The sequence below is a fragment of the Fulvia fulva genome, chromosome 13 (assembly GCF_020509005.1).
Source record: "Fulvia fulva chromosome 13, complete sequence".
NCBI classification, from domain to species: Eukaryota; Fungi; Ascomycota; class Dothideomycetes; order Mycosphaerellales; family Mycosphaerellaceae; genus Fulvia; species Fulvia fulva.
The window spans coordinates 358,456-383,526 of record NC_063024.1 but is presented as its reverse complement, the minus strand read 5'-3'; the positions used below and the strand labels follow the sequence as shown (position 1 = coordinate 383,526).

At 53.6% G+C, this 25,071-nt stretch overlaps 15 protein-coding genes across 15 annotated transcripts; 7 read left to right on the top strand and 8 right to left on the bottom strand.

The window, feature by feature from the left end:
- Window positions 1–71: 71 nt before the first annotated feature.
- On the top strand, window positions 72–968 carry CLAFUR5_14221 (Complex I intermediate-associated protein 30, mitochondrial; the record flags this gene model as incomplete). Its single annotated transcript, XM_047913369.1, has 1 exon — window positions 72–968. The coding sequence occupies one exon, from the start codon at window positions 72–74 to the stop codon at window positions 966–968; it is 897 nt and encodes a 298-aa protein (XP_047769677.1).
- Window positions 969–1,330: 362 nt separating this feature from the next.
- Window positions 1,331–1,687, bottom strand: CLAFUR5_14220 (uncharacterized protein; the record flags this gene model as incomplete). The annotated part of the gene is made up of 1 exon (XM_047913368.1): window positions 1,331–1,687. The coding sequence occupies one exon, from the start codon at window positions 1,685–1,687 to the stop codon at window positions 1,331–1,333; it is 357 nt and encodes a 118-aa protein (XP_047769678.1).
- Window positions 1,688–2,425: 738 nt separating this feature from the next.
- On the top strand, window positions 2,426–3,935 carry CLAFUR5_14219 (uncharacterized protein; the record flags this gene model as incomplete). Its single annotated transcript, XM_047913367.1, has 2 exons — window positions 2,426–3,727; window positions 3,792–3,935. The coding sequence occupies 2 exons, from the start codon at window positions 2,426–2,428 to the stop codon at window positions 3,933–3,935; spliced, it is 1,446 nt and encodes a 481-aa protein (XP_047769388.1).
- A 183-nt stretch (window positions 3,936–4,118) lies between these two features.
- Window positions 4,119–4,769, top strand: CLAFUR5_20379 (uncharacterized protein; the record flags this gene model as incomplete). Its single annotated transcript, XM_059463215.1, has 2 exons — window positions 4,119–4,424; window positions 4,485–4,769. 2 exons carry the CDS (start codon window positions 4,119–4,121, stop codon window positions 4,767–4,769), a joined length of 591 nt encoding a protein of 196 aa, XP_059319198.1.
- Window positions 4,770–4,838: 69 nt separating this feature from the next.
- On the bottom strand, window positions 4,839–6,416 carry CLAFUR5_14218 (telomere-associated protein 1; the record flags this gene model as incomplete). The annotated part of the gene is made up of 1 exon (XM_047913366.1): window positions 4,839–6,416. One exon carries the CDS (start codon window positions 6,414–6,416, stop codon window positions 4,839–4,841), a length of 1,578 nt encoding a protein of 525 aa, XP_047769326.1.
- A 446-nt stretch (window positions 6,417–6,862) lies between these two features.
- On the top strand, window positions 6,863–9,431 carry CLAFUR5_14217 (putative alpha-glucuronidase A; the record flags this gene model as incomplete). The annotated part of the gene is made up of 2 exons (XM_047913365.1): window positions 6,863–7,498; window positions 7,557–9,431. The coding sequence occupies 2 exons, from the start codon at window positions 6,863–6,865 to the stop codon at window positions 9,429–9,431; spliced, it is 2,511 nt and encodes an 836-aa protein (XP_047769738.1).
- A 1,324-nt stretch (window positions 9,432–10,755) lies between these two features.
- On the top strand, window positions 10,756–11,412 carry CLAFUR5_14216 (uncharacterized protein; the record flags this gene model as incomplete). Its single annotated transcript, XM_047913364.1, has 2 exons — window positions 10,756–11,210; window positions 11,262–11,412. 2 exons carry the CDS (start codon window positions 10,756–10,758, stop codon window positions 11,410–11,412), a joined length of 606 nt encoding a protein of 201 aa, XP_047769390.1.
- A 255-nt stretch (window positions 11,413–11,667) lies between these two features.
- On the bottom strand, window positions 11,668–12,756 carry CLAFUR5_14215 (uncharacterized protein; the record flags this gene model as incomplete). The annotated part of the gene is made up of 1 exon (XM_047913363.1): window positions 11,668–12,756. One exon carries the CDS (start codon window positions 12,754–12,756, stop codon window positions 11,668–11,670), a length of 1,089 nt encoding a protein of 362 aa, XP_047769393.1.
- A 1,018-nt stretch (window positions 12,757–13,774) lies between these two features.
- On the bottom strand, window positions 13,775–14,311 carry CLAFUR5_14214 (AB hydrolase superfamily protein; the record flags this gene model as incomplete). The annotated part of the gene is made up of 1 exon (XM_047913362.1): window positions 13,775–14,311. The coding sequence occupies one exon, from the start codon at window positions 14,309–14,311 to the stop codon at window positions 13,775–13,777; it is 537 nt and encodes a 178-aa protein (XP_047769392.1).
- Window positions 14,312–14,515: 204 nt separating this feature from the next.
- Window positions 14,516–15,565, bottom strand: CLAFUR5_14213 (Efflux pump himE; the record flags this gene model as incomplete). Its single annotated transcript, XM_047913361.1, has 2 exons — window positions 14,516–15,215; window positions 15,273–15,565. The coding sequence occupies 2 exons, from the start codon at window positions 15,563–15,565 to the stop codon at window positions 14,516–14,518; spliced, it is 993 nt and encodes a 330-aa protein (XP_047769395.1).
- Window positions 15,566–15,834: 269 nt separating this feature from the next.
- Window positions 15,835–16,482, bottom strand: CLAFUR5_14212 (uncharacterized protein; the record flags this gene model as incomplete). Its single annotated transcript, XM_047913360.1, has 1 exon — window positions 15,835–16,482. One exon carries the CDS (start codon window positions 16,480–16,482, stop codon window positions 15,835–15,837), a length of 648 nt encoding a protein of 215 aa, XP_047769394.1.
- Window positions 16,483–18,647: 2,165 nt separating this feature from the next.
- Window positions 18,648–19,790, top strand: CLAFUR5_14211 (uncharacterized protein; the record flags this gene model as incomplete). The annotated part of the gene is made up of 1 exon (XM_047913359.1): window positions 18,648–19,790. The coding sequence occupies one exon, from the start codon at window positions 18,648–18,650 to the stop codon at window positions 19,788–19,790; it is 1,143 nt and encodes a 380-aa protein (XP_047769402.1).
- Window positions 19,791–20,093: 303 nt separating this feature from the next.
- On the bottom strand, window positions 20,094–21,401 carry CLAFUR5_14210 (N(alpha)-acyl-glutamine aminoacylase; the record flags this gene model as incomplete). Its single annotated transcript, XM_047913358.1, has 1 exon — window positions 20,094–21,401. One exon carries the CDS (start codon window positions 21,399–21,401, stop codon window positions 20,094–20,096), a length of 1,308 nt encoding a protein of 435 aa, XP_047769401.1.
- Window positions 21,402–21,692: 291 nt separating this feature from the next.
- On the bottom strand, window positions 21,693–22,988 carry CLAFUR5_14209 (uncharacterized protein; the record flags this gene model as incomplete). The annotated part of the gene is made up of 1 exon (XM_047913357.1): window positions 21,693–22,988. The coding sequence occupies one exon, from the start codon at window positions 22,986–22,988 to the stop codon at window positions 21,693–21,695; it is 1,296 nt and encodes a 431-aa protein (XP_047769700.1).
- Window positions 22,989–24,012: 1,024 nt separating this feature from the next.
- On the top strand, window positions 24,013–24,903 carry CLAFUR5_14208 (uncharacterized protein; the record flags this gene model as incomplete). The annotated part of the gene is made up of 1 exon (XM_047913356.1): window positions 24,013–24,903. The coding sequence occupies one exon, from the start codon at window positions 24,013–24,015 to the stop codon at window positions 24,901–24,903; it is 891 nt and encodes a 296-aa protein (XP_047769273.1).
- Window positions 24,904–25,071: the final 168 nt, after the last annotated feature.

Sequence of the window (25,071 nt, the reverse complement as noted above, 5' to 3'; positions counted from 1 at the left end):
CACTGCACCTCATCACCATTGAAACACAACATTCACTTCACTTCTGTGCCTACATCTAAGCAAATACCAACATGTTCGCCACACCGCGAATGCTAGCCAAAGGGCCTCCCGGCTTCTGGCGCCGCAGTCTGGACGAGTTCCGCCGACAAGCGATAATCGCCGTCAAGATGGAAGGTCTCCATCGTCCGACCAAGCCCTTCCCCATGATCAAGTTCGAAGCCGACGACAGCATAGAACGATGCAAGATCATGTGCGACAGCGACACGGGCGGTCTCAGCAAAGCAGGTCTCACATACGTGCCAGGCAGCGCACACCAGGAACGGATAGAGGCACCGAAAGACGGCGAAGGTGGTGTGGAAGGAGGGGATATCGTGAGCACAGACGGGGGCGAGCCAGCACATGCACTGTTCAAAGGCAGTATATCAACGGAACTACCTCCGAACAAGCCGAACATACAACGATCAGGATACGCCGCATGGAGGACGAGAGATCGCGGCGTGAGTCTATTCGGCAAGCTACTCTGGGACATCGATCCATACTTCTACCTCGCCCTGCGAATCAAAAGTGATGGAAGGAAATACTTCGTCAACATACAAACCGAATCCATCGTACCCACCGATCTGCACCAGCACTTACTCCCTTCATACACACCAGGCCAGTGGGAGACAGTCACGATCCCCTTCTCAGCGTTTGTGAGGACGAACTTTGGAATGGTCGTAGAGCCGCAGAAGGAGATGATGAGGCAGAAGGTCAGGAGTGTGGGGATTGGGCTGATTGATCGGGTGCCGGGACCGTTTGAGCTCAGGATTGCGGATGTGTATGCGACGAATGAACCGCCTGCAAGACAGGTTGGGACGGAGGATAGTGGGTTTGAGGTGAAGGAGGAGGAGGAGACGCAGGGTACGGGGATGATGGATGAGGTTGAGCCGAGGAGGAAGAAGGGGGAGCCGGAGAGGATCCTGATTTAAAGGAATGGCAGGTTACGCGACGCTTTCCTCACAGCTCTGGCTTGGATATCGCCAAGGTCTACGAGCCAAGGAGCATTGCGCCAGAGACTGCGACAAAGCCAGTCGTCATGTCATTTAAATACATGGAACTCAACATCGACGCTGGCAAGAGAAATTTGCTGATGGATGGTCTATGGCCACACTCACCCCGCGACCTGTTGGACTGTGCCATGCAACAACTTCCATTGGATGACAGCCTGCGCACGGACAATAGAGTGGCAGAGATGCAGGAAACCCTGGAAGAAAGACACTCAAGGCATCCTCCGGAGGATGGCCGTCAAAATCTTCAGACCCCATCGACCGTCGAGATCCAACGGACGCCATCACTCCAACGCTTTCCCCTTCTCCAAAAAGTTCCACTGCTGCTCCACGAGCGTACAAAGTCTCTCCTTCACCTCTTTCTCGCCCAAACTTCCGACATCTAGACCCTGGGCCTTTGCATCTAGGACCTGACCCTCTGCGTCGTCGATCTTGGCCCTCACGTCTTGGATCTGGACCTCGTCTTGGAGCCTTGCAACATGCATTCCTGCTGCATCGATGAACTCCTCCCTCACATTCACCGTGCGCTGAAGCTGCTCACGGGTGATTTCACGAAGGTCGGGGATGGAGAGTGTTCTATCTGCATGGATCTTTTGGTGCAGGGACTGCTCTGTGAAGGCGGAGCGCGGGTGGGATATCATTTGTGTGAAGTCTTGGTAGGGTGTGGAGTTGGTGAGGGTGGTGAGGCTGACATTGCGAGAGACGCGATCTTTGCGGATGTGAGAGTTTGGAGGGTCGATGGAACTTTTTGAGCATACATCGGCTTGTTTGCTGAGGTCCCGACGAGACCGAGAGCGCTTTGTCGAAAGATCCCTGGAAGTTTCATGGCGTACCGGAAGACACTGGAAGCACGACTTTGACGAAGCACGACCTGACGCAAGCTCAGTGCGAGTTGAAGCCGGGGACATCGCGGATGAGCTGGTCACGCAGTGCTTAAGTGCAACCAGTCATCTGACCACAGGCGACATTGGCTCAACTCGACCAGGGCACGAAAGGACAAAGTGAATGAATTAGCAAAGGCAGAAGACAGCCCATGATGCGCTTCAAGCCATCGACGTGGGATGTTCACTACTCTCTGGCCTGCTGGGATGAATCATTCCTATCTAGTTATGTAGCTTGCATTTCTCAATTCACTGAAGTGAATGGAACAATGTCCGTGCGCCAAGCTCGCCTGCGTTCCTAATCAAAAAACAATCTCGACCGTAGACTTTCTACCTACTCGCCCCCTCACCCTGACATCGAGTACCCTCGCAGCATCAGGAATACTTCGTCGCGGTCCTGTGCAAGATTACGAAGGAAAATCAGACAAGACATCGAGCAGTACTACGGCCCGTCAACTGTCGCTTACCCATCACAACAACACCTCGACCCACGGCACCATGGGTTTGATGTACTTTCTGAAAGCCTTCATAACCGGAGCCTTTCTGGGTACTATCGGTGCCGTCATATGTGCCTTCTGGAAGAACTGGGATATTGGCCAGAGCACGCAGAGCATAGCGAGACGTCTTGAGCGAGACTCGATAGCGGCTCACGACCCAATACCGGCCTTCATACGCACTCGATCAAGTCGTCCGAGACAGGGAAACTCAGCTGGTGCCGCCACTCTGTCGAGTCTGCCGCCAGAGCTCCTCGAGAACGTCGCGCAACACTTGAGCTCGATAGATATATGTGTGCTACGGCTCGCGTCTCGCGATATGGCGTTCAAGGTCTTGCAGACTACGTTCACTCGCGAACATTTCGCGAAGAGAAGCTGCTTGATGTTCAGCTTATCGGGCCTTGAGACTGTCCTCGAGATCGCACGCCACCCTATCTTGGGTCGGGCTCTGCGAGAGCTTGTCTTCTACGTCGATACTGTCTCGCCACCGGAGGGTTCAGGACGAGTCGGAGAGTATCTCCTGCGGAGTTATCATCAGCGTCAACGAGGCGTGTTTGAGGATCAGGGTAAGCTTGTGGCGCAGTTTGACACGCTCTCGGAAGTTTTTCAACAGCTACAGCGCTACGATCAGCTGCGCAAGATTGTAATCATGTCAGTCCGCAATACTGCACAGCGGTACAGGTACGACCGTCACAAGGTCGAGCCTCCCAACGCCGAGGTCGCACTGCATCGTCTCGAGTTCGCTCTGATGATGCTTCCAGGAAAGGGCTTCACATCACTCTCCGCACTGGCCATGGAAGGCGACATGGTATGCATCCGCACGCCAGAATACTTCAACACGCGAACAACCCCTCTGTTCAGCATTCAGTATCTCCGCACCCCATTCGTCGGCACCGCACTGTTCGAGAATCTGGCCTCACTGACCATGACGCTCCAAACAGACCAGTCCGACTACGAAATAGGCATGCGGCACCTACTCCTGGCCCTGAGCCGCAACACCGCACTAACTCACCTCGATCTTTACTTCATGCCCCATGGCTTCGAGAAGAAGACGCCCTTCTCCGATTCCTGGTCAGCCACAATGTTGATGGCTGCGAGCTTCCGGAAGCTCAAGATACTTCAGGTCCGATGCTTCAAAACGTGCCTTAGCAACCTGCGCTCCTTCGTTCGCCGGAATTCTACGCTGGAGAAGATTATTCTGGTCGAATACGCCTCGATTGGGCTACGGGTGGCGGAGTATGATGCTTGGGAGACCTCTATACACGGTGGAGGTCATGCGCTTACTATGATCAAGAATGAGATTGGTGTACGTGAGCTTGAAGGTCAGCTGAGGAAGGATGTGATGCTTTTTCGATGTAAGAGGTGAACAGTCTACCATCGATCAGGGGATAGGAGCACGGCAGAGTAAGAAGCTCCGAGAGACGATAGCGTTCACGATCGGCTCATACTCAAGCCGCAATATGTCAAGTCAGCAGGTCATCGCTAGCGATTGCACCACACGTATGAATTCTTGAAAGTTTGCTACAAATCACAAGGCTTTGATCACTAGCTAGTGTCTTCCATGACACTTCCATACAAACATCGCGCACAGACCTCACTCATACTTGATGAATACACAATCCACATCCCCTCCCCTCACCTCGTCCAACTTCACTTCACCTCACCATAACTCCTGTGACCCTCCCCGCTCCACCACCATGCCTCGAGCCCCAAACCCACGTCCACAAAACGTGCGCAAAGGCAAAGCGCCCCCTTGCAGAAAGCAACCCACACCATCGCCATCACCATCACTGTCCCCATCGCCCAAGACGTCCGACTTCGAGGCCGAAATCGAAGATCCACAACTCTCGCCCGCGACCGCAGATCAGGAAGCTCTAGCCCGGGCTGGTCTCTACCCAAACCCAACCACGGACAATCTCGATTCGCAGAAGTGGTGTACCTGTAATATCGACCCCTCCTCGAAAGTCGATCTCGAGAATATGATAAGGTGTAATCATCGCGCTGTGAGTCTTACCCCTCTCAACATACTATTGCTCTGTCTCGAATCTTGCTGACACTCCCAGTGCGATCCTGGCTGGTACCACCTCTCCTGCGTGCAGCTGACAGAGCCGCCACCGAGGCAGTTCTGTTGGTTCTGTCCGCGGTGTGTTAACGAGGGCTTGGTAGCGGAGCATAGGAATGGGGTGTTTGAATTGGGCGATCCGGGTGCGATGCCGCTTGTGGAGGATTGGTGGAGGGAGGAGAAAGAGAGGCGGAGGAGTAGGAAGCTGAAGCGGAAGGGGAGTTTTGAGGGTTGGAGGGGAAGGGTGAAGAGGGCGAAGAGGGTGGAGAGAGAAGAGGGTGCTTGAACTCGGTTGTGATGTAGTGAGTGAGATGGAGTCGGCGGGAGGGGGAAGATGAACGTTGATTGAGAATTCTCATGCATTGTTAAGGGTCCCGAGTAGCTCCTCCAGCGCTGGAATTGTCACACCACCTCCTAGCCTTCCTTCATGACCACCACTTTCGTACCACTTCGTGAGTGATGGAAGCTCGAGCTGATTCGGGTTGACTGTGTCTGGCATCAGACCCGACAGCGATGGCAAATTCGTGGCGTGATTCGATGTTGGTGGTAGTGATGCCGCAGGTGGAACGTTTGAGACTGGCTTCGGGAGCATGAGAGTCATGCGTGGGTCAATGCCACTGTTCTTGAGCAGATCTGGTGCCGGTGGTCTCGTCACGTCTGTGGCCCAATCCAGAATGCCGCGGTCTAGCACGATGTTCTCGCCGTCGTCATCGGCAATATCGAAGGGTGTGTTAAGAAAGACATCGTCCAGCGCGAAGAGTGATGGTTGGTGTGGCTTCTTACTGAAGCTTGTCTTGAGAGTGTACGTCTCGTCTTTCGAGGCAACCACTGTTGGCTCATTCGCTGATTTGGAAGCCTCTGGTTGACGATCACTATCTTGCGATGGCGTGCGCTTAGGATCAACATCAGCTGTAGGGTCAGATGATGCCGCTGATTTGCTGGGTCTTGACGAACGGCCTCCCTTAGAGTACTCGTCAGGAAAACGAGCTCGGAAATGATCTCGCAAGTCGGCGGGCTTGCGTGAGGTCAAGCCAAAGCTGCTGTCACTTCTGATCTTGGCCCATTGATGCCCATATTTCTCAAAGCCTCTGAACAAAGCATCATCTTCAGCATCTGTATATCCACTTCGGCCTGCTTTCTTCCCAAAGGCCTCGGTAATGCCAAGCTTCGCCAGCTTGTCGTCAGACACACGTTCTGGCACTGGACCTTTGACGATAACGCTACGTTCAGTGGCAGGTTGATCTTTCGTTGACCTGTAGTCATCAGGGCGACATACTCGGAACCTGTCTTTGAGGTCCAGAGCTGTTCGCAGATGGAAGTCATAGTCTGGGCACTTCAAAATCTTGGTCCAATTACCTATGCCAAAGCGCGCCACTCCCTTCAGTAGGTCCTCAGTCTCCTCATCGCTCCATTTGTTGCGTTTGCCACGTTTCTGCTTCTGCTTGGACGGCTGAGAGGACGTCTTGGCAGACTCATTCTTTTGAGATGGTGCAGACGTGGAATTCGTCTTCTCGACGGCCTTCTCTCGATTATCATGTACCACTTGGTCAGAGTGACGAGGAGGGAGGACTTGAGGCTGCTCGACGCTAATCGAGGGTAAGAGTCCTGCATCTGGAGGCGGTTGATGAAGTCCGGATAATGTCGGCGGTATCCGAAGACGCTTTGCAGGGTTCCTAACGGGCAGTCTTGGCAGATCAAGAAGAGCAGTATCAGATGGCTTCTGTCGTTTCGGCGGGCGCTCATCGTTCCGATCAAGTATGAGCTTGAAGAGGTCCTGGTTCGAGGCGGAGTCCAGTCGCGCCTTCTCCAGCCGTGGAGTGCCGTTCAAGGGATGTTTCTGAGATCCACTGCCATCCGGCTCAATCGGGTTCGGGAGGTTGATGAAGTCCAGAGACGTCGGCCGGTATGCCGAGGCGTTGTCTGTACGAGACATTGCCACCCATACTATTGTGCTCCGTGGTGATGTTGATGCAGTGTGGAAGCGTCCAGGTGAAGTCGAGAACGCTCGGAAGGCGCGACCGCCAAGCTTATATCAATAGACGCTAGCCAGATGAAGTATTTTACGCGAGTCTCTCTGGCCGCGTTCTTGCCATCGTTCTCTCTCTTCCTTCTCGTTCACACCATCAACATCGTCTCTTTCCATCTTGCGTCGTTCATCGGCCAGTGCGTTGCCGCTGCAATACCGACATGTCCACTCTCACCACTCACGCATCCTTGCATGTTCCACTGTACCCCGCGTCGGCGATCTGCCCACGGCCAAATAGCCTGAATTGACCCACCCCAACAACGCCTATACAATGGCCATGGGCATGCATCGAAGTACAAATAGCCATCGGTGGCGTCTCTGCACCAACCACTCACTGTAAGCCCTGCCGCACTATGCTCACACTCCTGACCCTTTCACTCCTTCCGTTCGCCATTGCGGAAGATGGTCTGCAGGCTTGGCTTCGCTACGCGCCTCTACCGCATGGCCATCATCCTACGTTTCTTCCTTCACGAGTTATCGCTCTCAATGAGTCCAGTGGCAGTCCAGTCTTCACGGCTGGGCAAGAAGCCCAGATTGGTCTGAAGAGCATTTTCGGGCACGAGGTTGACATTTGTCATTCGGGAGAGCATGCTGCCTCTTCTGTGATTATCGCAACACTGGACCAGTATCGGGCGACTTACGATCAAGAACTCGAAGTCAATCTCCTCGAGGATGGCTTCTGGCTCAGCATCAATCAGGACACCGTTACAATCCTTGGCCAGAACGAACGTGGAGCTCTTTACGGCACATACGAATACCTCTCCATGCTAGCGCAGGGCAACTTCTCGGAGGTCGAATATGGTATAAGTCCCGCCGCCCCTATACGTTGGACCAACGAGTGGGACAATATGGATGGCTCGATCGAGCGTGGCTTTGCTGGAGCTTCCATCTTCTTCAATGACGGTCGCATTGTCACCAACCTGACTCGCGCTGCCGAGTATGCTCGACTTCTTGCATCGATCCGAGTCAATGCTGTGGTGGTCAATAATGTCAGTCAGTCATACCTTTAGCTCTTGTACATTGGCTAACGAGGATGCTCTCAATCAGGTCAATGCCAACTACACCACCCTTAACCCAGACAACATCGAGGGTCTCGGCAGGATCGCAGATGTTTTCAGACCTTATGGTGTGCAGCTAGGCATGTCCTTGTATTTCGCGTCGCCTGCGAATCTTACCTCCCTTGACACGTACGATCCACTAGACGGCGCTGTCATTGACTTCTGGAACAACAAGACCGACGAGATCTACCGCCGTATCCCGGACATGGCAGGGTATCTGGTCAAAGCTAACTCCGAGGGCCAGCCTGGGCCGATGCACTACAATCGAACTCTGGCTGAGGGAGCCAATCTGTTCGCAAGAGCCTTACAACCGCATGGCGGCATCTTGATGTTCAGAGCTTTTGTCTATGACAACCACATCAACGAGACCGACTGGTACGCCGACCGAGCAAACGCTGCTGGAGACTTCTTTGACCCACTAGATGGAGAATTTGATGAGAATGTGGTTGTGCAGATCAAATACGGCCCAATCGACTTCCAGGTTCGTGAGCCAGTCTCGCCCCTCTTCGCCAATCTCAGAAACACTAGCACTGCCATCGAGCTTCAGGTCGCACAAGAGTATCTTGGCCAGCAGTGTCACCTAGTCTACTTGCCACCACTTTGGAAGACAATCACAGATTTTGATCTTCGGATCGACAACTCCACTTCCTTTGTGCGGGACGTCATGACAGGTGGGCACTTCAAGCGGTCGCTCGGAGGCTCCGCGGCAGTCGTCAACGTTGGCCGGAACACGACTTGGCTCGGTAGCCATCTGGCAATGTCAAACCTGTACGCTTATGGCAGGATGGCTTGGGATTGGACTCTTGACCCCGAGGACATCTTGCAAGACTGGATACGTCTGACATTCGGACCAGACCCGGAGGTCATGGATACTATCACAAAGATGTCCATGGACTCCTGGCCAGCGTATGAGAACTACAGCGGTAATCTCGGAATACAAACGCTGACCGACATCTTGTACACCCACTTCGGGCCCAACCCGCAAAGCCAAGACAACAATGGTTGGGGCCAGTGGACACGCGCGGACTCGGACAGCATTGGCATGGATCGTACTGTCAGCAATGGCACTGGTTTCTCGGGACAGTATCCGCCAGAAGTGCATGCCGTGTACGAAGACATCGACACGACTCCGGATGATCTACTGCTCTGGTTCCATCACGTTGGATACGACCACAAACTCAAGTGTGGCAAGACCGTCATTCAGCACTTCTACGATGCGCATTACGCCGGTGCCGACACAGCACAAGACTTTGTGTCGCAGTGGTCAAGTCTCAAAGGCTCGATCGACGAAGAGCGCTTCGAACATGTTCTATTCCGACAAGAGTTCCAAGCGGGGCACTCCATCGTGTGGCGTGACGCTATCGTGAACTTCTACCACAATCTCTCCGGTATCGACGATGAGCTTGGACGTGTTGGCCATCATCCACACAGAATTGAAGCCGAGTCCATGGATCTGGAAGGATACGTGACGTACGCCGTTAGCCCGTTCGAGACGGCTTCTAAGTCAACAGCGATTGTCACTAGCACGAACACGACTACTGGAACGGCAACTGCCAAACTGGATTTCGAGCCTGGCACATACGATCTCGCCGTCAATTACTACGATATGTATGGTGGCAACAGTACGTACGAGGTGCTGCTCAATGGTGCCATGGTTGGGAACTGGACCGGCGATATTGTGGATACTGGCAAGCTTGGCCATACGCCCTCGATTTACCTGGATGGACACTCGGCGATGAGGATCACGTTCAGGAATATCACTATTGAGAAAGGTGATCTGTTGAAGGTTGTAGGTACGCCGAGTGGTGTAGAGCCGGCGCCGCTTGATTACGTCGTACTTTTGCCGCCTGGGGTAGTCGACTGAGTCATACAGCGTCTTCGTGCAGCAGAGTCACATTCCTCACCCGAGTATCCTAGCAAAATCGAGGGTCCTAGCAAATCAGCCGCTGTCATTGGTAGCGGCCACTGAAAGCGAATGTGACTTCGCTGCACGAAGACGCTGTAGTCTCGGCCATGGACAAGGCTCAGATCTTTGGCTACTGCCGAGCATATCTTTCAGTCCCTGGGCAGACGGTGCAAGCAACCTCTCTGCTACTCTCCGGCGATCACACCCTCCGCATGGGCTAGTTGACGGCTTCGTGAGCCAGACTATACTCCTACTGCCGGGTTCGAGCGATGGCATGGTACATAGGAGCAGACTAAACTTCGGACGACAAACAAAGTGGACGGTACAATTGGCAAACATTGCAGGTACGTGCGCACGAGCTCGACCACGAAACCCGGATGGAATGCGGGTGAGCAGTTATCTGTGGGTTCGAGCACAGTTGCGATGTCAGGCCACCGACTTGGGACTTGTACCAAGTACAAGGACTAGGCAAGAGCCTATGCTTTACATCATGACGCTCAACGCTTGGCATAACGATACCTCAATATGCAATATCACCATGAACTACCATACTGGCCACTACTATGGCGTCATGCGTGGCTTTGAGTGGCAATAGGAGTGACCTTTCTCGGACACTCGACGGCTTCGTCAAGACCTCCCAGCTGTATTACCATGCGACCACGGATTCCAGCTGAACTTGCACACTCGAAGTCACCTGACGCATTGTGGTCGACGGCTGGGATATGCGCTATGCGAAACCATCCGATAGTCGTGCTGCATCTCGCAACATGCCTGTCATCAGCGATTCCGACTTTACCGAGCACTTTTTTCAGGGCCTGGAATGGTTCAGCCGGTGGTCGACCGCGTGCTGAACCATCACACTACGCTTTTGGCAGAACACTCTGGATCTCAAGATCTGATGAAGGGCACGCCTGAACTGATGAAATTCGACAAGTTCGCCCGAAAATCAAGCTCAAATGGGCAGAGGAAACAACTCCCGACACGAAGGCTACAGCCGTGCGACGTCTGTGGGAAAATAAACGAGGACCAGCCTGCTTACACATGGGAAGGTTTAGCAATGCCCTGTTCCGGACAGTCGCGTATGGTCAGGCGACACATAGCCTTTCAATCGACGTATGATCGTATGCTTACTCCAAAATCATCGGTACTTCGAACCTTCATGAATCATGTGGTTCAATGTTCTGGTCGCTCACGAGAATGGCTTGCGGTACTTATATTGATGCAGTCGGCTGGGTCATAAACTTTATTGAACCCGACCCTCCATGATCTACTCGCGAGTCCTATGATGTCGCCCATCCTCGAGCAAACGAAAGGGTGGTACCAAGTCATCATGGGCTTATTCATAGCAGCGATGACCGCCTCACTCATCTCCTTCGCCTACTACGCCGCCACAATGTCGACAACAGACGCATCATGTCTGCTCGAGCCGGAAACTGCCAGTATCATATTCCGCTGGCTATCGATCTTCGAGACAGACATGAACGGTACCAGCACAGGAGCCGAACTCATCGACAGCAGTCTTGCCTCGGAGTTCCAACTCTTCGACGAGAGGGCGACCTTTGGAAACCCTGCGCCTGCTCTTGCTAGTTGGGAGGCTGTCTACGAGACTGTGACTGCGAATGCTTCCGCACCCGCAGTGGTTGGTGTAAAATATGAGATTTTGTACATCTTCTCCTCCTGCAATGTTACTGGGGTGAGATGGCAATACTCGGCGTTCAGTGCAAAGACAGGGAATGTGTATGTGTTATACCCACCTTTCGAAGCAATTCTAGCTGATCGCTGGGACAGGACTGTGCCTGTGGGTACACCGATCCGGTATCTGGACACCGAATACCTCCAAGTCGATCTCAAAACAAGACTCATCTACAATGTCACTTGCTCGGCGGATATTGTGAACTACTACAAGCAGATCGGACATGATGTTTTGGCAGCGAGGTAGTACATTTCACTCGTGTCTACTGGTGTGGTGGAGTCGAGGTGTACTACTCGAACGATGGTGGCATATGTCGGAAGCAACTGTCAACCTTGATGGTGAGCATCGTCACAAATATAACGGGCTTTTAAATGATAACATTCGAGCTTGTATAATTGTGTATCAAAATCTAGGCTACGCACCAACACCATTGCTATCAAACGCGAATCAAAAAAAGCACCAAGAAAGTCTGAAACATCATCCCATTTCATCTTACTCCCTCTAAGCCAATCCCGAGATATCGGTATCGATGTAAAGACCGATCCAGTGGCAATCCGATGGAGTCTTCTTCGGCAGCCCAAAGTGCAAAAGCCCACTGATCGACTGCTTGCGGTTAGGGCAGACACCAGCATACTGGAATCCACTCTTGCTCTGGCAAACAATCAAGCTGCCATTACCGCCGTCACCAGCCGAGCACTTGATGTAATCAACACCAGTCTGTCCAACCTTCCTGTACTGCAGGAAGTCCCAGTTGCCCTGAACGTTTGGCGCAACACCAGCCATGCCAGTAGCGTAGTAGGTCTGCAGGAGCTCGCCGTTGGGGCCGAATTGGAAGGTCGAGGTCTGGCCCTTGTAGGCTTGTGGGTTAAGGGCTACGGCGGCACCTTCGCCGGGGGAGACTGCGAGCCAGCGGTTGTCCATGACGGTGCCGCTGTTGCCGGTCTTGATGCGGAAGCCACGCTGGGTAGGGGTACCGGTGTAGCCGTTGGAGCCTACGATTGCGACTTCGAATTGGCCACGGTACTGGCCAGTGTTGACGTTGTTCTGGGTGGAGATGGTGCTGCCCCACCAGACACACTTGATGTTGGTGACGCTGGGTGGGTTGAGGCAGGAGGCGTCGTTGGGATCGACAGATGGGTCTCGCTCGAAGTAGACGTTGAACGACTTGCATCCGGTGATGGCATTGCACTTGTTGGCGCAGGTCTGGACGTCGTAGGTATCCATTAAGGTGTAGCCGAGGTATTGGTCAGCGTTTGGCGAGGCTCCAGTGTTGGTGAAGACAGAGTTGAAGCCGATGGGGGTCTTGGCTGCATTGGCGGCATTCGCATAGTATGAATCACTGCGGAAAGCGGCTGCGTTGTCTGGGGTCGATCTGTGGCTGATGCCGGAGGGCTGAGGGTAGCAGGTGGCAGCTTGTCGCTTGACCTTGGAGCCTGCAGTGGCCGCGGGAGCAGCAAGGGTTGTAGCAGTCACCAACGGAGCGTTGGGTGCGGTCTGGTAGACGACGGGTGGACCGCCGACTGTCGAAGCTGGAGCTGCGACAGCTGCCACTGCCATGAAGGCAAGAGCCGTGATGCCTGACTGAAGCATGTTGATGGGTTTTGAACAAGAGACTGCTGGAAGAACTGCTATGGAATTGGAAGGAGATGTTGTTGCTGATGCTGATGTCCATACCGGGTGGTTCAAGACCATCATTATATGCTCGAAGCTGAGCCGTCCATCGGCGGCCAGACGTTGTTGCCAACGTCAACTTCATGGCTCTATCGCCGTACATACGAACGACTAACGCCATGTGTAGAGACGGCGACATAGTATACCGTTCGATCGCAAGCTGGGCCATCGCTCGACATGATCTGGACTGTGCAAGGTGCTTAGTAAAAAGTCAAAGCGATCATAGGCTACCATCTTCACTCATAGCGATTGACTTCGACTACACGTGGTGGTCGCGCGATAGTGTTGAAGCTCGCATTGAGTGCGAGTGTCTGCACATATGGGACTCATGAATGTGAGCGAATCCAGGCTTATGCAATCTCGGAATGTAGCCGGACTAAAGCATTAGTATATGCTATGCGACAGCCACATGAAGACCATGCGAAAGCTTGTAGTTTGGGTATTTCGTGCTAAGCCAAATTGGTTCTCGTGTCTGTGCTGAACCCTGGTCAGGTGCCAAGGACTATTCAGATATACTCACGGTACCAGACTTGTCGCAGGACCAGAACCGACACGTCGGTCGAGCCGAGAAACATTGACGGATGTCGGATTTGAAAAGATCTCGTGGGATCTAGATCCTGGGTCTGGTCTGCAGTGTCTGCGAGCACAGTGAGCACACAGTGGGAGCCTTGTGTTCGCTTGGCAATGGATGATTCCGGTATGATCAGCAAGTCGCTCAGCCATAACCTCAGCTTCGCGACACAACATGTCATGCTCACACCCGATCAGCAGCACGTTTGCTGGCAAGTCCTCCCGCTCGGCAGAATGTGTAGGACTCAGCCGCACATCTGTCGAAGAAGTGATGTTGGCTTGATCTAGGTACAGTTTCGCCACGTTATCGTAACTACTTCCGAGAAAGTCCGGGACAGAAGGGCCTGGTCGAGTCGCCATTTTCTCCTTAGCAGATGCCCACTTCGCAGAGCGGGTACAGTCCGAGGACGTCTACCAGCCTCGATCGGATTTCTGGATGCTGTGCAGCGGCGAGGACAAGGTTACCTCCAGCTGAGCTGTCGCAGAGTACAACTTTTGTACTGCCGATAGGAAGATCTTTGTCGTTGATGACCGCGAGAGACTGCTCGACGATGTCGTTGTATGCTGCGGGGAACTTGCTCTGCGGTGCTTTGCGGTAGTCGATGCTCACGACGACACAATTGACGATGTCAGCTAGTCGTCGAGCGAGAGGATCGTCGAAAGACGGATTGTTGAGGATAAAACCTCCACCATGCACGCAGATGACGAGCGGAAGCCGCTGGGCTTGACCAGTGGTCGAAGCTGACTTTGGTATGAAGACACGACTAGCGAAGAGGTCTGTCCGCCCGTACGATTTCGTGGAGGTTGGCTGGGTGTCTGGGGACAGCCATGATGAACGGAGTACGTAGCAGCGCGTATTGATGTATGCCCGAAGACATGCGAAGCCGTGCGCCTGCATAGTCATGTTGAGCTCTCAAGCCAGATGAGTAGCAGCTTACGTTGTGATTGAAATGCTTGTCTCTTGCCGTCACGGCAGAGCTACAATATCGTGCTGCCTGATGATGTAACGAAAGGAATCCTGCGATCATTAAGCCTAATGTGGCAACCACATCGCAAGTATAGATAAGCACGTATGCGAGAGAGCTTCCTTCTCGCATACCTTTCGATTTCACGTTCTCTCGTACTCTCTCCCGCCTCGTCGCCAAAGGTCATCCATCTCGCGCTCGGGCCCCAGACCATATCGCGGAGACTTGTCATCGTGATCTCCTCCCCGTAAGCTCCAATCACTCGAGTTCCACTGTCCAGCAAATGCTATGCCAGGGTGAAACAAGGTCAACAGAACAACGGCTATCGCCATCATCACGCCATCCAAGACCATGAAGTCCACCTCATCATTCCATAACTTTCCGCTAAAGCCGCCCCATAGCTCTGCAACTCGATATATGGACCGGATCTCAATGACGACAGTAGCGAGTGCGAGGCCGATCATGAACGCCGGGAAGAATGCTCTTTCTCGAACCTTTCGTTTCCCCGCAGTCTGGTCGGGAATGCCGCTTCTCACGCGTAACATGAAAATGATCCAGACGCCAGCAAAGAAGCCGAGGCTGATTGCTTGGAGCAGTAAGCCAGCAATCATCGCATTGGTGCCAGGCTGAGGATCTCTCAGGTCCGAGGTTGCGGCCTTCGCCATGACACCGCCGACTGCCTGCAATACCAGTGACAAGAAGTCGGACGCCATGAATGTGAGCGCCAATGTCCGAGGCTTGAGAAAAGACAGATGTTGGCCATAGAGCCCGATGATTCGGGAGAGGCAAAGGTATATGGCGGCGGTGATGAAGACCGGCGCGATGGTGAGGCCGACGAGATACCTGCAGCCGCTGTCAGTACCTTCTTTCCAATCTTGATCTTGCGTAGGAGACCCGTACAGCATGAAGGCATTACTTGAGAATGAATCATCGTGCAGTCCGACCCTGGCATAGTAGCCGACGACTTCGAGGACTAGACCAAGGATCATCCCGATCATGAAGCCCCATGTCCGATATCTGATGCCAAACCATAGTTGTGGTAGGATGAACACAGCGAAGAAGACCATGTAGAATATGTTTCCGCCGAAGTGCGGAACATAGTTGAATGCAGCTCCTTGTGCTAGGCAGGTCGTGATTGTGCAGTTCTGTAGCGGAATGTCAAGATTGCAACCGGCATTGGGATCGACCGGCATTGCGTCTGATGTGATGTTGGGATAACAAATGTGGCCGCCAGGGCAATTAATCGATGCCGATGTTGCGGTAATGGTCGTGAAGCTCGACTTGTTGTTGAGATACGCAGAGACTCTGTCCAGTGCTCTGACCTTTTAATGTGCCCAAGTTGAACATCAAAGACAAAGAGCCAATGCCGTCTCTCCAGTGTAGCACTCTCTGCCATGTTCCCGTGTGGGTTTCACACTGTTTGACGTAGAAAATGTTTCAGGTCAAGGGATCTGTGCTTCCCTCAGCTGCTGCTTAGCCACCAGTCCAGATACTCCGTACTGTCCATTCTGTTCATGAGCTCTTCGTAACGCCAGCTTTCTGCGATTCCCTCTTCGAGGATGCTGGGCAATTCCGGACAGTTATGCATCGAAGTGTACGCCATTGCTCCGAACGCTCGGAGCACGCTGCATCGCTCTCGCATGCTGGAACATAGTCGTAGTCTCGACCATGTGTCCGGCTTCATGGGTACATCATCCGGCATGTGAATGAACTTGTAGTCTTCGCCCCGGGTCCTTAAGATGAGAATACCTCCTTCAGACGTAATGCCAACGTCCAGGTCTGGTGGATAGTGGTACCCATAAGGATAGTCGCTCGTGCGATGATGCCTATAGAACTTCTGACTAGGCCACCAGCGGCCCCCAATCTGCATCAGTCTCAAGGCAAAGGCATCTTCTGCATGATGATCGCGATGTGCACGATCTTTGTTCACGGCGATTGGCGTGCTTTCGTCTGACAGTTCGTCTCCGGAGACAACGGTAAGGCCAATCCAGTCCAGTTCGACCCTTGAGACAGTCTTGCGTACATGTCCGCCACAAGCAGGATATGCGAAGACTTCTGTAGACCGCATATTGTGCACTATCCTAGGTGTAGTAAAAGTAGTTTGTGACATCGTCCCAGGATAATCGTCAGTGAGACCAAGTCACAGAAGACATTGGACTGTCTATCTGCATGACTTCCATCATGCTGATGCCTGAATCGCAACGAGGCACAGTATGTCGAGCGGCAGCTGCCGTCTCATCGCATAGACTCGCGTTCATTGCAGACGCCCGATCTCTGCACCTCAGCCATCTGGCAGAGTACAAATATGGGAGAAAACCTTGTCCACGGTCTTTAAAGGCCCCTTGATGTTACTCGGGGCCGACACGCGCATCGACGAGTGTACCTTGGCTGACATTCCACCTCACGGCCGCTTAGGAGCGTGCCGCACTGTGTAAAAGCACCTTGCCCGGTAAAAGTATGGCGAGAGTAGTTACAGATAGATGATCTGTTTGATGTTGTTGATGGGGAAGTGAGAAGTCTCAGCCATCGCTCTGGTGGAATGCGCGTCGTGAAAGGCAAGTTCGGCCGGACACACGGAAAAACCATTACTCCGAGATACGCCCCTGCCGCAACGACACTTGGACTCTTGATTGTGCAACATGCTATGTGTGGCCAATATGATGTGATCCGGCGGTGGATGGAGTCTGCTCGCGATAGAACTACCTCGTGCCTCCTTCTTCTGGAGGCCTGGACTTGCCCGATGCCGAAGCGCGAAAACAATGACTTGCGCAGGGATGCACATCCTCGAGTGAAGTAATGCTGCAGCACTCCAGAGGTCGTGTAAACGACCCACTACTCACTCATAGCATCGCTTTGGGTGGACATCTCAGCTTTGGCTGGATTGGTGCCGATGGCCGAGAAGTGGTCCAAGATTGCAAGACGCAGCTCATCCGCCTCACGCCAAGAGAAGAAAGAACCCCTTTGATTGCGGTATCCCGGTGTCAAGAAGTGTTTGGCTCTGGCAGGACGAATAGTCTTAGCAGGTCGAGCGGCGGACAGGCTGCACCACTTGATGGGCGATGTCACCAACCGCAAGTCGTGGACAAGACGAACATGGCATCTTCGAAGTGGGATCGTCCGTTTATGGCGACTGAAGAGCAGAGCGAGCATTCGGAGGTCCTTCTCACCGTCAGTGATGATCTCGTGCACATTGAACCCGACGGAAGAGCAGTACGATGTAAAAGGTCAGGGCCCTTGCCACCACGGCGTGTGGCCCGTTATTGCAGACCTTGGATGTGAACTCGACTGGTCAAGTGATGTAGCTAGCAGATTCTACCAAGCTGGACTCTCAGGCAATGGTTTGTCGCGCGCCACTCACCTGAAACTAGATGTGCGAACGTGAAGACGCCAGCGGGAGCGCAGCAGATCCAACTGTACCGAGAACTGGGTGTCGAAATTGGCGATGAGTCCGAACGTGATCAACGTCAGCTCAAGCCACCTCACTGGACCATCGCTAGCCGCAGTCTCCCGCGCCCAGCCGCAAAACATTACATACACCTCCACCGACCAGCTTATTCATCAACAAGCAGTCGCTGGCTTAGGCGAGTCAACATAAGCCAGTGACCCCTAACCCAACTAGGGCAATTGTATCAATCAACCGACAGTGCGAGGTCACGATCCCCGAAGGTGATAGCACTAATTGATACATTGGGCTTGTCTGTCAAAAACCCGCAACCATGAACCCCGAAGATGGTGGAAACGCGGTCGAACGGCGAACATATGAGTACGATCCCCGCAGGTGCTCAGGACGATGCGAACAGGTTCATTACACAACTGTGATACCTAGATAGGACCTCCCGAAGTGCGACAATTCGGGGGCTTCATCTTTTGCACTTTTTGGTGTCGATAGGGATCGGCCCATACTATTGAATGTGCATGGTGACTTGTCATACGCTTCAGTTCTTGCTATACTATTTTGCTGGCAACTTTTGGATGTTGTGTGGGGCACTGCATGTGATGCCAAGAATTCGAAATGTGTGCCACCCACGCGAAGATGGTGATGCTGTAGAAGTCGAGACTGCCTGTGATACCGCTCGAAGTATCCCTTGATGTCTTGTGCTTGGTGAAGGTGCTACCAAATGAAGTCGTAGATGCTCGAGACAACGTTTTGTCTTGGCGCTTCCTCTTCGTTTGGCGTTTGCCTCAGCAGCTGCCACTACGGAACCTTCACTTTGGCTGACACTTACAGCAGAACTTCTTCATTTGTGCGATTGTCTCATACTCCATCACGCCACGATGGTGGACCCACGCGCAGTATCTTTCACCTTCACCACCGACAACTCCATCAGCATTTCTGGCATCGATGTGGCAAAGCTCAATCAAGTGGCGTCCGCCGTACAGAATGAGCTGATGACTGGGCTCGGAGATTACTGCGAGGAGGGTAGTCGTGGAGACATCCGCCACTTGCAAATGCCAAAATTCTTTCAACTGCTCGAAGGAGTCCACGCGCTGAACACAATCCTACCGAAGATTCTGACCGCCATCAACCGGGAAAATGGGTCGGAGCCGGAGACACCAGCGGCCAAGTCAAGAGAAGAGGGTATGCTGGGCGGAAAGACCAAGACATTGACTGCGCAGGTGCAGACGCTGCAAGAACAGTTCGAGAAGATGCTGGCGAAGAATGGGGAGCTGGAGACAAGACTTGGAGCCATCACTATTGATGCAGAGGAGGCTCGGAAGCAAACAGAAGCGTTGCAGCAGGAAAGCGAGACCCATCGGAAGGATATTGTGCGCCTTGAGAAGAAGGTGAAAGAGGCAGAACGCCGGGGACCAAGCGCTGTTGCTGTCCGACTCGAAGAACAGATGAACACTCTACAGCGAGAGGCAGACACAACCGCAGCATACGTCGATCAACAGTTATCAGTGTATGAGCAAGATCACGGCCCCAAGCTCGACTACATTTTCAGGCAGCTTGACCTGCTGGCATCCAGGGACATACTCATCAGCAACTGGTACGACCCGGCAGCAGACATCGCTCCACACTTCGAGGAGCTGACCGCACCGAATCCCGTCAAAGTACTCGGCTTATGCGTGCTCCACAACTGCGCTGGTCAACCCGCCGGTTTCGCAGTCGTTGCATTCTACACCGTAACGGACACCATGCGCGCCATTGCAAGGCTTGAAGAGATTCTTGCCATCAGAGACGACGCCGTGAAAGCCCATGAGATCTACTATCCTCGCCGACACAATGTTCGGCCCGGAGACAGGAAGATCCTCATGACTGGTCTCACTGCCTTGATCGGCAGCACAATTAAGCAGACCTTGCTTGCGTTAGGCGTGATCAGCATGCAGCGGTCTCGGGCTGAAGGGTGGGAGACTTTGTTCTATGATGACAAGGGCCAGTTCGGTGGTCAGGCATTGATCGAGCTTGAGGATTAGCGTGAGGTCCATAGCGCCCTGCAAGCGCTGCAGAGAAGTAGCATTGGGCCTTCGTTGCTTCTGGGTGTTGTCCATGATCGCTAGTAGCAAACAGGCTTCGAGCAGTCCCGTATTGCTGGAAGAGAAAGAGAAAACCATGAACCGAGGGACAGATTGGAAAAGTGGTCGATGTGTAGATGTACCGCACAGGTGATTATATCAACTCAGACTGTACAGTAGCACCCTGGAGCCGCAAGATGTATGCGACCCCGATCCATCTCAGATCTCCCACATCCGCTTCCCGCCTCTCCATCCTCATCATGACTACTTCTTCCCCAAAACCCCCAACGCAGCGCACACATACGCATCCACGCCCACCCTCAACGTCGGCTGCAAGACCGGCGCAAAAAGCCCCGAATGATTAACCGGCACATCCTCATCCAACCTCCCTGCCGCCTCCGCCCTATCCCACACCTCATGGCTCGTGCCCCCATACATGAAGAAACTCGTCGGCCGATCGACCGCAGTGCCCAGAATACTGAAGTCCTCGGATCCTGTAAGTTTCGGACAATCGTTGTTGTAGGAAGAACCGTCGGAGGATGTTTTGGGGTGGGAAGGGAAGTGGGAGGTGAAGACTTCTTCGAGTTTTTGAGTGACGGCGTCGTCGTTGATGGTGAGGGGGAAGGAGCGGGTTAGAGTTATTGTGGGTTGTTTGACGGCATTACTCCCCAATGCTTCGGCGTTGATGATGCGTTTCACACTCGCCATAGTCTTGTCCCTCGTCCTCTGATTCGTAGCCCTGAAGTCCACGGCCAACCTCGCATCATCGACCACCACATTCTCCGCATCACCCGCCTGCACGCTCGCGACTGTGACGACTGCATGGTCCGCTGGATCGATCTCCCTACTCACAATCGTCTGCAACTTCATGATCGTGCTTGCCGCCATGACGACGGGGTCGATGAGCTTATTCGGCATACTAGCATGTCCGCCTCTTCCATGCAATGTAACGCGCATACTATCCGCACTAGTCGCCATCAAGCCCCTCCTCGTCCCCAGCACGCCCGCCCTCCACGGTATAACATGGCCCCCAATACAAACATCCGGGATGGAGACGTTATGTTTCTTAGGATCATACATCCCATCGTCAACCATAGCCTGTGCCCCCGTCCCCCTCTCCTCCGCAGGCTGGAACGCCAGTAACAACGTCCCCGACCACGCCTCTTTACAACTCACCAGAGTCTGCGCCGCAGCTAGGAGACAGGTGATGTGCATATCATGTCCACACGCATGCATAACCGGCTTTTCCACCCCATCGGCGTCTTTCATGCGTCTCTTGCTAGCGTAGGGGAGACCTGTTCGTTCTTCCACGGGGAGGGCATCGAAGTCGGCGCGGAGGAGGACTGTTGGGCCGGAGCCATTGTGGAGGAGTGCGGCGATGCCGTGGCCGCCGATGTTGGGGCGGATGTCGAAGTCCGGGGAAATGTTCTCGCGGAGGAATTTGCAGATGTGGGCTGCTGTTTCTTTCTCTTGGTTGGAGAGCTCGGGGTTCGCGTGGAAGTATTTGTAGAGCTCTTCGTAGGGTGCTAGGTCGGGGCGGTGCTTGTTCGTGATGTCGGAAATGGAGGTCATTGTGGAGGAACAAGAGAGTGTGGAGGGTGAGACGGGATGCAAAGGAGCAAGAAGTGGAATCTGACAGTACCTACATAGAATCAGAGCGCATCTGAAGTGCCCGCAATGGTATGGTATGCATTGGCCGACGCAGTAGCCGCAAGTAACGGTTGTCGCGTGCGGGCAAGCTCCACCCGACTTGGAGCTGTCCCAGTCTGGCAAGTGCAAGCTGTGGATGCTTGCAGAGTAATGTTTGACCGGACATGTCTTCACAGAGTCGAAGCGCATGCCATCTTTAGTCATGATGACATCTCACGTAGGCGCAGCAGCAACCGCCCAAGGTTGTCTGAAGTCCAGCAGATCACGCTGCCCGAAGACCTCGCCAATGACGACTAGGATTGTGTCGAGGGTCGCGAGCGTATTATCGGTGACGAGGTCGCGCGAAATCGCAGGCGTAGAAGCAGACGAGCGGTCCGCCTCATCAAGCTCAGCCTCTTGCAATTCCTCATGTTCGTCGCCAGTTGATACGCCAGTCTGACCAACAGCCTCCAGCTGCGCAGCAATCTCAGGCTTGAGGAAGGACAGCTGCAAAAACAGTGCCCTCTTCCCAAACTCTCGAAGCGGGTAGACCTGATCGTTCGACATGCTGCCGACATCGTCAAGCCTGGCAAGGAGCGACCAGATCCAAGCACTGGCACTGCTGTCGATGTTCTTGTCTTTGCGCATCAAGTGCTTTTGTAACAGTGCGAGCAGATCGAAAACAGTCTCTTGCGCGAGTGATCTCAGCTGGGGCAAGTTCGGTTGTTGCGATGAAAGCAGGCGATGCCACTCTGCATAGGCCTTGGTGTTACCTTTCGGAAACGAGATTGGACGACCATCGCCGAGCGCAGCAAGTGCGTCGGCTGTCGTGGGTAAGTGAAGTTGCTTGCGTTGCGTGAGGAAGCGCTGTCTCAGTGCAGCAGTGAAGGCCTTTTGTGGGTCGGTGCGATCGTCTTCGACAGCTGTATCGCTGGTTGGAGCCCCCACGTAACCCCCATCCTCGAGAAAGTAGCCTTCGTCTTCGTCGTAGTCACCTTCGAGGTCGTCAGCTGTGGCATCGCCATTCGTGTCGTGAGGGACTTGGCCATTCGCTGTCAATACTTCGGGCAGCTTTTGTCGCTCTGTTCGCACGCCTCGGAGGTATGCCATCGCTTCCTCCGTTGTGCTGTCGTACTCCTCGTCCGGATCTGGCCCCAGTGCTGTGAATTGACCAGTCACATGATCCTGCCTGACACGCCCTTCCGACTCTTCATCTTTGTTGGAAGGCCCAGCCGCCTCCTCTACATCCTCGCCCTGGGCTATACTCTGCGCCGGCTCCTCGGGGTCTGCCGTGTCCTCCGTGGCGCCCAGCTTGACCTCGTCGTCCTCGTGCGGGTACTCGTCGAATTGATAATTCGAGACGTGCGCATCGATGGCTGGAGTGTCATTGCTGCCGTTCTGCTTCTGCTCAGACGCGTCCTCGACTTGCTCGTCGTCGGATGCATAGCTCAACAGCACTCGCTTGTTTGGGTCGTATGCGGCCTCGGGACCTGCTTTGGGTCTGTCGCGTTCCCTGCGTCGCTTTCCCATTGTGTTGCGAGTGTGGAGATGAGATGATGCGTTGATCATCCAGGTTGGAGCAAGAGCGTCTGCTGATCATCAACGAATGTCTTGGCATGCTGACGCGCTAGACACGCGCTACAATACGTACCTTCCTCACCTCGACTACTCTTCCTTCACGATCGAACATTCATCTCACCTTTGCATGTGATTTAGCCAGCATGTTCTAATCAAGCGCATCATCTGTCGCCGATGGCCTGCTGTGCGAGTCGGCCTTGGAACGGTCGTGGTCCCACCACGAGTTCCTCCTTGCGTCTCATCCGGACCAGACAGTCTTCAATCGGTCGGGTGTGAACGAATGTGTGCGCAATCATCCTTCTCGACTGATATACACTGGACATCCGGTTGACCATGGCTCCACCTTGTGCCATTTACCGCCGAGTACAGCCTTTTCTGAACACAATGCTCTGACACACTCCCGAGACTGGACAATCGAAAGACTCTTGGGGCGTAGACTACAACAGGCTGAGCTTCCAAGTTAGAGCTGCTATCCAGCTCTTCTCCGGACCATGTATGAACCTTCTTGCCACGACCGTCCCGCAGGTTTCATCAGTACCCACACGAAGCTGTACGCCAGGCTGGGACTCTGCTGACCAGATCCATGATATGGCCGCTGCTCCTCAAGGTCATACAAGATGCGCTTGATTCTACCCTCTCTGCTTTCGGAGACTTCCACAACGTCCCCGTGCTAAGCTTTGAGGACGACGATGTTGAATGCTCGCCATTGGCTGCTGCGCTTAAAACACAATGTGAGTTGTTGGTAATGTCCTCAAGATGGGAGTATAGCTGTCTTCGAGAATTTCCTTATCTTCTTCTACTTTTCGCACGTCGTACACATCACACAATCCAAGTTGAAACTCAAGCTGTTACTACGACTGAAGCCTGATCGAGCCATCGACCACCACTCCAAATATAGCCAAGACGACTACAAGCAACAGCAAGTCTACATACGACAACCGAGGCCCACATCAAGGACCTCGACACCACCAGCGAAATGATCTTCTCTACCAAGAACAACCAAGGCCTCACCCACCCAGGACTGGCACTACAACGCTGTCCTGCCCAAGGACGCTGCTGCTTCCTTACCAGCCTCTACAGTAAAATCAATAATCTCGCCACCCATAAATGTCCAGATTCTTACGTCCCCCACGACGTCTACGAAGCCGACGTCGTGCGCATTCAACGTATCATGACCTACATGCTTGCAGCGGACTATGGTATATCCACTGACATCAAGCTCTCCAAAATCGACCGCTTCCACATCCACGGTCTACACAAAAGCATCAGCGACCTCGCCCAATCTTCTCCATCACGAAGACGGAGAAATTCAGAACTCTACCCGCTAGCAGCATATTTTATGCAGTCTCTACATTCAACCTGCACCACCCTCGGAATCTGCACAGAAGTAATCATCGCGATGATCTACCGCTTCGTCACGTACAGTACTGCCCAAGCAAAGTACAAGGGCTGTATTCCCGCCCTAGCCCGTATCGAAGGCCTCCAAGCCGTCGCGCAGAAACTCTACATCGATAGAGTACTCCTCTTCCACATCGCCTCAAATGCCTCTCAACAGCTCCTGGCGACCTTCAAAGCAGCCGCATATAAGGTTGGAAGTCTCTACTTCTCCCGTATCCTCCATCCCAGCGCAGGAAGGCGAGGACTTCAGGATCTGTGGAAGGACACAGCGTGCCTAGAATTCGAGATGAGTGAGCGTGGTAAGCTTTACCGGCAGCGGAGGTTCAAGGCTACGCGGTCGAGGTGTCATCTAATTGCGCTTTGGGTCCATGAGTGGCAGGATGCGTGGAGGGTTAGACGTGGGCAAGCTGAGGTGAAGGTGATGGGGAAGCAGATCGTCAGCGTGGAGAAGATGCTCGCGATGAGGTGAGGTGGGGGAAAGTCAGGGCACGATGTAGATACTACGAGGGCACGAGAAAATGACTGGGTTGATGGATGAGTTCTGCACGTTGGCGCCTCACGCACTTGTGGATGGTCGGTATGGAGGGCAGCATAGTAAGCTATGGAGACGATGCTATCTCAAGACCTCGCACGAAGT